The following is a 9,897-nucleotide window of genomic DNA, read 5'->3' as shown; positions in this document are numbered from 1 at the left end:
TTTGGGGTCTTCTGATACCTGATCCTGTGAACACCTCGTGTTCACACAGGCTGGTGTGCTTCTTCCATGTGGGCTTCGTTGCTTCCCTGCTAGATGGCCGCTTGTTTAAGTTCAAGCCTTTAAGACCCCAGATGCTATATCTTCTAATAGCCAGACACCATCAGCTTTCTTCACCACATTTGCTTATGCACCCACTTTGACTTCACCGATTGTGTAGGGAAGGTGAGCATCACAAAATACCAGGTTATTAGAGCAAAGTGTTCTTGTGTTGAGGTGGGACTTGAGTAGACAGATCCAATGCCTGTCTGCTACTTTGATACTTAACATATAATTATATGTACATAGACCTATATCCCTGTAGTTATGTATTAATATTTACATATGTACATGCCTATATTTATACCTCTGTAAATGTCTTTTGCCTCCTACCTCTTTCCTCTATTTCCTTTTACTTTCCTCTTGTCCCACTGTCATGTTCTACCTTCATTCTGCTCTCAGTAATTTCTCTCAGCTGCATTACACTTGATCAAACCCCACCAGGCGTTCTACACTGTCCTCACCATTGATTTTAGATCTCTTGTTTTCCTTTGTCCCTGGGTTTGTTAACATCCACTTCCTTTCCCCCACCTCTCCCTCTCCCCTGTTCTCCCGGAACCATTGATCCTGTTGTTTTCTTCTCAGGATTGTTTGTCATGCCTATCTTATATAGATAGACATTGTTCTTTCATTTCTATAACCTCCACCTCCAGTTTACTGTCCATGGCATCTTCTTTCCTCTCCAGTAATACAGAAGTACTCTGGTACCCTGAAATCATCAGGCTAAAAGAGTGTTCCTGGGTATACTAGAATTCTGCTTGGATTTATTTCTTCCCAGCTCTTGGCTTTCTTTTCTACAAAAGACAGATGTGCCCTAGAGGCAAATGATGATCAGATGGCAGCTGTGCAGAAGCAGCATCATTTTCCTGGGTGGTCCTCATTAGGCCGCTTACCTGCTTTTTAAATTAGCTTATCAGATCAAGAGCTCAAAACAAACATTTTATTGTGTGATTCCTCTCATCAGTCACCAAGAATGGTGTCTGTACCACATCAAGGGAGCAACTCCCTCCCTTCTTGAAATAATCTCTGCAATAATCGTGGGTATTTACTCAGATAAGCTACCCAAAGGGCCTCAGGGTAGAGTTGTCCCTCACTACAGAGAGCAAGGAATCTAACTGTCAAAAGATAACTCATTTTCTGAGTGGAAATGTAGAATCTTTTTAGTCTTGAGAATTTTATTATTTCTGAACACTTTAATTGCCTATGTCCTTATCCCAGTCTTCCATCTTGGCTAACCCCAGATTGTGACAACAGAGACCTGGCTTGGTAGAACGCCATCTCCTTACTGGCCTGGTCTTATAGCACTGGATCCATGCCCCTCACCCCCTGCCCCACAGAACTACTCACTCAAAAGAAAGCCAAAACCTAAAAGTTTCCATGTACTCCGTTTTTCCTCAGCCTTCATATTGACTCATTGACCAAACACTGAAGAATCTACATTTTTTGTATCTTTTTAATCTAATGCCTTCTCTCTACCCCTTCTGATATTGAGTTCCATTCTTCATCCTTTCTTCCCAGAATGTTACAGTAGCCTTTCATTCCCAGCTTCTCCCATCAGCATCCTTCAATTAATTCCTCATACAGCTAGAAACTAAAATTACCCTTTCAAAAGGCAAATTTAATCATGTTATTTACCTGTTAAAAAACCTTCATGGAGATACTAGACCTTTCGTGGCATTCTAAATTGAGAGCTCTGTTAGATAGCTATAGAAGTTTGGAGTGCTGGAAAGAGGTTTGTGCTGAAGTTAGAAATTTGCGAATCATCAGTAGACAGATGAATTTAAACAAAATACAAAAGTATATGAGATTGTCTAGGGCAGTACTGTCCAATAGAACTTCATACAGTGATGGAAATGGCTGTCTAGAAGGTAGTCACTAGCCACCTGGTGACTAATGAGCAGTTGAAATGTGACTAGTGATGCTGAGGAACTGAATTTTTTATTTTGTTTAATTTGGGTTAACTTAAATAGCACATGGCTAATGGTCAGAATGCTTAGTAAAAGTAAAATGAGACTTTTTCTCACATATTTTGGAATCGTATTAGGAGGGACCAGTCCCTGGAGAAGGACATCATGATGGGTTGATTCCAATTCATCGTGACTCTTCTGGACAGGCTAGAACTACCCTGTGGGTTTCTGAGACTAACTATGTGGGTAGAAAGCCTCATCTTTCTCCCATGGAGCAGCTGGCAGTTTCAAACTGCTCATCTTGCAGTTAGCAGCCCATCGTGTGACCACTACACCACGAAAGCTCCTCTGATAACGATTGCAGGACTCTGGCAACCAAGCAGGAGAAACTGAGTAACAGGTTGGCATTGAGCTAGCCCATGGATGAAATTGACATAAGTCAGTGATTAAATAAGAACAATGTGAGAAGGTTGGAAACAGAAGAGAAGGAACAATAAGTGATCGCTTAAAGTTTTTGACTTGGATGTTGTGTGGAGAGTAGAATTAAACATTATTAAAATGACCATTTTTGTTAAATAATTAAATTTTTTAAAGTAGCCATGACACATGATTTTATTTCCATATTTTATCAACTGATTCCTTCAAGATGTTTTAGAAAGAAACAAATAGAAAATAGATACAATATGGTTTTTTGTTTATGATTTACAGATACACATGTAGGCATGAATTGATTAAATATATTTCTGCCTAGTCTTATGCTATAGCCTGTAAAACAGATGCTTCTTCTTGATTGGTTTTAAATAATGCTCAGTAAGTGATTTAACAAAATTATTTGCTTATGATTAAGTAATTGTATTTCCTTTAGATAGCATGAGAAAAGAAAAACAAGCAAACTTTTACAGTTTTGAAAACACTGCTCTCCTTGTTTATCATAAGGAGCTAGTAGGAGAACCTCACACTTTGTAATGAAGCCATTTTGATAAACATTGAAACACATTAAAGCAGCACAATGTGACCCAAATAAAGCCAGTGGGGGAGCTCATATATTAATATCAAAACTATGCCCATAGATTTCTTTCTTGCATGATTTCCATGGCATCTTTTTTTTTTTCCCCCTTGTTCATCAAAAGATTCAGAGAAATTATTTTTAAGAAGAGGTGGTTCCTAGAAATGTCATTAATCGGAGCCCCAGTTTTCTCATACACTCAAAATACTACGTGTTTTTGGACCCCACGTTATGGGGACCTCCAAATATACCGGTACTTTCCAAAATGCTTTGAGGCCTTGGATAGAGGCCATTGTAATGACACTGTACTGAGTACTTGACAAAGGGCTTATCCCTGAAAGAGATGTGGAGTAACGCATGAATTATTGCTACATTGATGTATCAGAGTGAGGCACTCTGCTGCCTCTTGAATATAAAAAGAATATTTCTGCATTTGGTCCCAGCAAACACCATTGTGCTATTCTAAAATCCACAGCACAGAAATTATAAGACATCCGCTCATAAACAGAAAGCAAATCACTATTCAGCATTTCCTGCTCTGTTTCCTGCCAATTTCAGATCATTTAAACTTTTTAAAAAACCTTTTATTCCATTCTGCTTTAATTCTGCTTCGCCACCAAAAAAGAAAGATTTAGAAATTAAAACTCTGCATATAATAACAACAAATGTTTTCACTTTTTTTAAAAAATATATATATAGTCCTGTGCTGTTAACTCTTTCTTCATGATTCTAGGCCCCAGGATATCATTGTGTTTGTAATCGGAGGCGCCACCTATGAAGAGGCCCTAACAGTTTATACCCTAAACCGTACCACGCCTGGAGTGAGGGTTGTCCTGGGAGGAACCACAGTGCACAACACAAAAAGGTAAAGGAGAACATTCAGAGGCCTTCAAACTCGCCTCTCTTCCAGAAAAGAAAGTTCAGATTCCTTTTGTGTAGAAAACGTTTAGTCAATGCTGACCAGAATATTGTTGTTTATAGTATCTGTTCATAAAAGAATTTGGAGTTTGTGTCAGAGGAGTTTGTGTCTTAGGTTCGTAAATCACTTTAATTAGCTCAGAGAATTCGAAAGTGGAGGCCAACCTGTACTAGTAATCATTTATGTTTCCCATGTTGAAAGGAAAAGAGCTGTGGTGGTTTAGTGGGTGCATGTTGGGCTGCTAACAGCAAGGTCAGCTGTTCAAAACCACCAACCCCTCTGCAGGGACAGACAAGGTTTTCTACTCCCATAAAAGTGACTGTTTCCAGAACCCACGGGGCCAGTTCCATCCTCTGCAGCAGAGCCACGGTGAGCTGGAGTGGACTCGATGGCCGCGAGTTTGAGGTGTTCAAAGGGAAAATTGAATTGCCACAGATTGGCACTTTGAAAATGCCTGCGACACAATGGTGATGAATTCTGTAAGGGCTTTTGTCTGTTTGTTTACTTGTTGTTCATCAACGTATTCATCCATGAGTAGTAAGAAGATTACAGAGAATAAGGTAAAGATCCTACCTCATAGAAGTCACTGTTTATGAGAAAAGGTTTTTTAAAATTATTTTTAATAGTATTTGGAAAGACAGATAAAAGAACCGTAGATTCTCAGAGTAGCCAAGGGAAACTAGCAAAATGTCTCGTGAAGAAGATACCAGATAGCCTAAGTAAGCAGTCAGTAGGAAAAGGACATATGGTGGGGAGCACCTTCTAGGCAGCATCAACCATGAACAAGTCATAGATAGCTGTGGGCAGCATGCAAAAAGAGGAGTACCTAGTTATCAGTTAGCTAGAATACTCACAATAAAGTAAAATAAATTTAAGGCCAGAATTGTAGAAAACTTCAAATTCTAAGCTGACGAATGTGTACTGTATTGGGTAGAAAATAGAAAATCATGTAAGGTTTTTAAGCTGTGAGTTACATGAGGATCATGGTGTTTTAGAAGAGTTCGTTGTCAGCTTATGGTAGAAAAGGCAGGAAGGACGATATCAAAGAGCTTGACATTATGATTGAGTGTAACGTCTGGTGACTTTTTCCATTGAGAGGCATGGAGATGTGTCTGCTTTTTTCACTTTGCGCTAGTAATATTTGTGGGATTTGTTGTTATTTTTTTTAATATAACTTTTTTCCCATTGTTGTGGAAATAATACTTGCTTATTCTGAATTTCTTTAAATTCAGAAAGTATAAAGATTTTTTTTAAACTTTGCATATGCTAGTCACTATTACATTGCCTTTTCATTCTTTTCTCTAAGCCTATGGACAGTTACGTGAATATGTGTGTAGAAAGGGATGTCACTGTACATTCTGTCTTATGATCAGCATTTTCTTTTTTAACATAATTTTATTGGGGACTCGTACAACGCTTATCACAATCCATACATACATCCATTGTGCCTAGCACATTTGAACATACGCTGCAATCATCATTTTCATAACATTTTTTTCTACTTGAGCCCTTGGTATCAGCTATTCATTTTTTCCCCTTCTTCTCCCAGCCTCCCTCCCTCCTGAATCCTTGATGATTTATAAATTATTTTTTCATGTCTTACACTGACCAATGTCTCCCTTCACCCACTTTTCTGTTGTCCTTCTCCCTAATCAGCATTTTCTTATCTATGAGTAAACACAATTCAGTGTTAGATATGTAATTATTCATTCATGAGACATGTTTATTTGGGGTCAAATTGCTAGGGTTTGAACCCTAACTTTTACCTCTTATTGTTGTGACTGGGAAAATTATGTAACCTTTCTGTCAGCTTCCAGAACTGATTGGCCATCTACATATTTCTGTTGCAAACTGTTAGTTCATGTTCTTTGCCTGTTTTTCTTTTTCCATTGGGTAGTCTTATTTATTTTCTAATAATTGAAAAAAATTTAAACATATATTATTAAGGACATTGACCATTTGTCTTGCTTATATTTTGTAATTCTTTCTCTCTTGTTTGATATTCTTATTTAAAAACAAACAGTATTTGGTTTTATTGTGTAAAGCTTGTACTTTAAAAAAAATTAAGTTGTCAAAGTTATCTGTGGTTTCTGCCTTCGGTGTCATGCTGAGAGAGTTCTTCCTTGGCCAGGACTATATGAAGACTGATCTCTGTTTGTTTATCTATTTTAAGTCACCCATTTAAAGTTATACCTTTGACCTATCAGAGTTTTATTTTGGTATAAGCTGTACAATAAGGTTTTCTTTGATAACTTTTACAGAAGTACTACATATACATGGAACAGTATACAAATGATAACTGGACAATGCAATGAAATATCCAAAGTAAAAACATCTAATTAATCACCACCCAGCATCCTTGAAGCCTCCCTTATGCCTCATTCTCTCTCCTTATCACAATTCTTTCAACCAAATAATACAAATATCTTAGAATAATTTAACTCTGATCATCTTGCACCCATTTTACAAATTATTATTGTCCAGTATTTTGGTTCCACCTTGTTTTAATAAACACAAATAAACAATTGTTATTTTCTATATTTGATATTTATTTAGATTTACCAACATGTTTTCCTCTTTCCTTTTTCCCCATTTAGTTTCTTTGATCCTGTCCATTACTTCTTATTTTTCTCTTTCTGGCCATTATTTCTGATCTAATTTCCTTCTTACTAAATAACATCTCTCTGTAGCTCTTTCAACCATATTTTTCAGTAATTCTTTCAACTTTTTGTCTTTGTCTAAAAATATTTTCTTTTAGCTAAGCATAGAATTCTGGGTCAGCACTGAAAAGTAAGAAGACAATGAAATACTATTTTCAATTGCTATTAGGATTCTGTTCTCAATATTGTTGCTTTTCATTTGTAGATATCTCCTGATTCTTTTAAAGATTATTTTGTCTTTGGTGTGTAGTTTCAATGTGTATGTCTCAATATGGATTCATTATTATTTATGTCACTTATAAAAATTCATGTGTGGCATAATTTCTGGACATTTGCCATCCTTTATTTCTTTGAATGTTGCCTATCTTCCATTTTCTCTGTTTTCTTCTTGTGGAACTCCTATGAAATTTATGTTGGACCTTTATTCTTCATGTCTCTTAACATCTCATTTATATTATCCATCTGTTTATCTCTTTGTGCTGCTTTCTGAATAATTTTTTTCAGATTAGTGTTCATTTCGGTAATTCTCTCTTCAGCTGTATTTCATCTTTGTTTAATTTGCCCACTGAGTCTTTATGTTCTATTTGCTTCTTTTTCAAATTTGCCTAATGTTTTTGCTAATTATCATCTTGTTTTCTCAAGTTTTCAAATCCTTCGTTTTGCTTTAACCACATTGCTTGTATAATCCAAAGTGCTTAGAAATCTAATTCTAGTATGATATCTCCTGGCATTAGCTCATGATGGCTCATTTTCTCATATGTTCTATAATTTTGAATTGCAAGTTATCTGAAAAAGAGTTTGATCCATGAGATTCCTGAGTGAAGATGTATTTCTCCTGCATAACTTTATTTTTCATAGGTGAAGTATCCTAAGATTACTATCAGCCTTGAATAATATTTTACTTTAATTTTTATACTTATGCGTTCCTGAACCATGCAGAATCACTGGCAGGATTTTGAAGCTTCCTTTTTATTTCCCCATGCAGATAAAATGTCTCAATTTAGTTATTTTATTTTTGTGTCTTGTTTTTAGTGAGGGCCTCTTCATAATGTGGGAGTCTCAATTCTAACTCCTTTTCTTTTTTAAAAGTTTTATTAGCACTGCAGCCACATGTTATATAGCTCATAATTCAGTCATATCTAGAAGAGTAGTACAATTGCACCATATTCAATTCTAGAACAGTTCCTTCTTGTCGCACTCATCTTTATTCATGTAATTTTTCTAATTGTGCAAAAATATACACAACAAAACCTTCTCCAGTTCCACTTCTTCCTTTAAAATTCAGTGCCATTGATCAAACTTTTTTGTGTTGTACAACCATTATTGGCGTCCTTTTCCAAATTATTCCACCACCACTGACATAAACTCAATGCCTGTTAAAGTAACAATTTTCCCCCCACTCATGGTAACCGCTGGTCAAGTTTGGGTTATTTGGGTGTATTTTTTTAAGTAATTTTCTTGATATAGCATTCACATATCATACTCTTCCATGGTTAAATTGCTTTTACAATGAATTGTATGTACATCATCACAATAATTTCTAGTGCTCTCCCATATTCATTGGTTGCTCTCCAAATCTCCTCACCCTCCCCGCCTTCCACCCCCTCCCCCAACATCCCCGATAAACCATTTCATCCGTTATTTACTATGTATTTACTCCTTCTGTACTTCACAAACTGGGAACCCAACAGAAATAATAAATAAATAAATAAAACAGCAAGAAGAAAATAATAATATAAAGATAAAAATACAAATAAATAGTAGAAAAGGAAAGACAACCATCTATATTTTAAAAGCCAGAGAAAAAATTCCTGTCATGAAACAAGCAAGAAATATTTGACTCTAGGACAAATTCAGGTTGGGTCAAGAGGGAGGTAAACTGACCAAGTGTCAAATTATACCCTGTTCAAACTACCATGATCAACTTTACAATAATCTCTGCCTGATAGGAAAGCCGTGTGAGTCCCTGGCCTGTGCTAGAGGGGATCTCCCAGAGGCTTAATCTGACTAGATAGCTTGAAGATGGATCTTGGGCTCCCACTGTCCTCCACAGCCTTCTAAAATTGGGTGTTCACAATTTAAGCTCTGATACTTTTCCCTTTCTCATATTTGTATTTTGTTATCATCTTTGAATCACACAGGCTGGTGTGCTTCTTCCATGTGGACTTACTTGACAACTCACTTAGATGGCTGTTTGTTTGAATACAAGCCTTTAAGAGCCCAGACACTATACCAATTGATAGCCAGGCACCATCCGCCTTCCTCACCACGCTTTGCTGTAGCACCCTTGTCTTCAGTGATCGTTTCATGAAGGCGAGTGTCAAGCAGGGCCATGTGATCAGAACGAACTGTTCTTGGGTCGGAGCAAGAGTTAAATGGGAGCCGGGAACCGATCTCTTTGTCCATAGGTTATGAACCACTCTTGTTTACTTTGGCGATTCTATTATGACAAAAACAAAAACCCTTATGAGCCTTGGAAAGTTCTATCACATTAAGAGCTTAAGCTTTGTTTTTCGTTTAAAAGGATATTTGTCCATTTTTGTCCAGCATTTCTAGTTTTGTTTTGCAACAGGATTTTTACTTTATCTAGTCTGCCATTATCTCAGAAATGGAAGTGTCAGTGTCGTTACTATCTTGGGAAAGTATAATATGGTAGTGGCATTATCTGAGCTTTGTTCTAATTTGAAAACTATTGGGTAATATTGTTTGGAAGGGCATCCCTGCATCCTAACATGGCAAACTAGGGCTTTTGTATCTAATTCAAATGAGCATCATTGGATATTTTTTAAGCACAAAAGTAACATGAGACTATCACAGCCATTGCATTCAAGTTTCTTCTCTTGCTGCTGCTATTTCTAACAACAATCGTAATAATAGTTAACACTTATTATGCATGTATTGTGTGCTAGGTACTGTACTAAGTACTTCACACATATTAACTCCTTTAATCTTCATATAAGATATATAATATTATTTTCTTCACTCTTTTTATGGAAACTGAACACAGAAAAGTTGTTAATTTATCTAATTAAACAAGGCTCATAAGAGATAAGAGCCAGAATGTGAAGCCAGAGCCCATGCGTGTAATGACTATACATATCCATTGAAGTGTTATTTGAATGGTTGATGCTATACTTTTGTCTAAGTAATATTTAGTAATTTAGGGTTCAAAGGTTTTGTTACATATTGATGGTTATATCAGATTTTATTTTCTTGACCCAAATGGGTTCTGATATATGTTTAATTAAATTATTTGCTTTTAAGTAGATTTTAATTCAAAAGGATTGTCTGGCCCTTCAAAGAGTCTCT

The 9,897-nt window shown here is 36.4% G+C and overlaps 1 protein-coding gene across 1 annotated transcript in view; it reads left to right on the top strand.

Annotated features, from left to right (window-relative positions):
* The window catches only part of VPS45 (vacuolar protein sorting 45 homolog), a 79,506-nt gene that overhangs the window by 49,934 nt on the left and 19,675 nt on the right, over positions 1 to 9,897 (top strand). Inside the window, exon 14 of the mRNA XM_004716574.2 lies at positions 3,743 to 3,874. Within this exon, the coding sequence (XP_004716631.1) occupies positions 3,743 to 3,874 (132 nt within the window). The remainder of the gene's footprint in view (positions 1 to 3,742; positions 3,875 to 9,897) is intronic.

The sequence above is a fragment of the Echinops telfairi genome, unplaced genomic scaffold (assembly GCF_000313985.2).
Source record: "Echinops telfairi isolate 266 unplaced genomic scaffold, ASM31398v2 ScPeMD7_5805;HRSCAF=6673, whole genome shotgun sequence".
In the NCBI taxonomy this organism is placed as follows: domain Eukaryota; kingdom Metazoa; phylum Chordata; class Mammalia; order Afrosoricida; family Tenrecidae; genus Echinops; species Echinops telfairi.
Note: the sequence above shows the minus strand (reverse complement) of the source record. Positions and strands in the feature narration are given on the sequence as shown.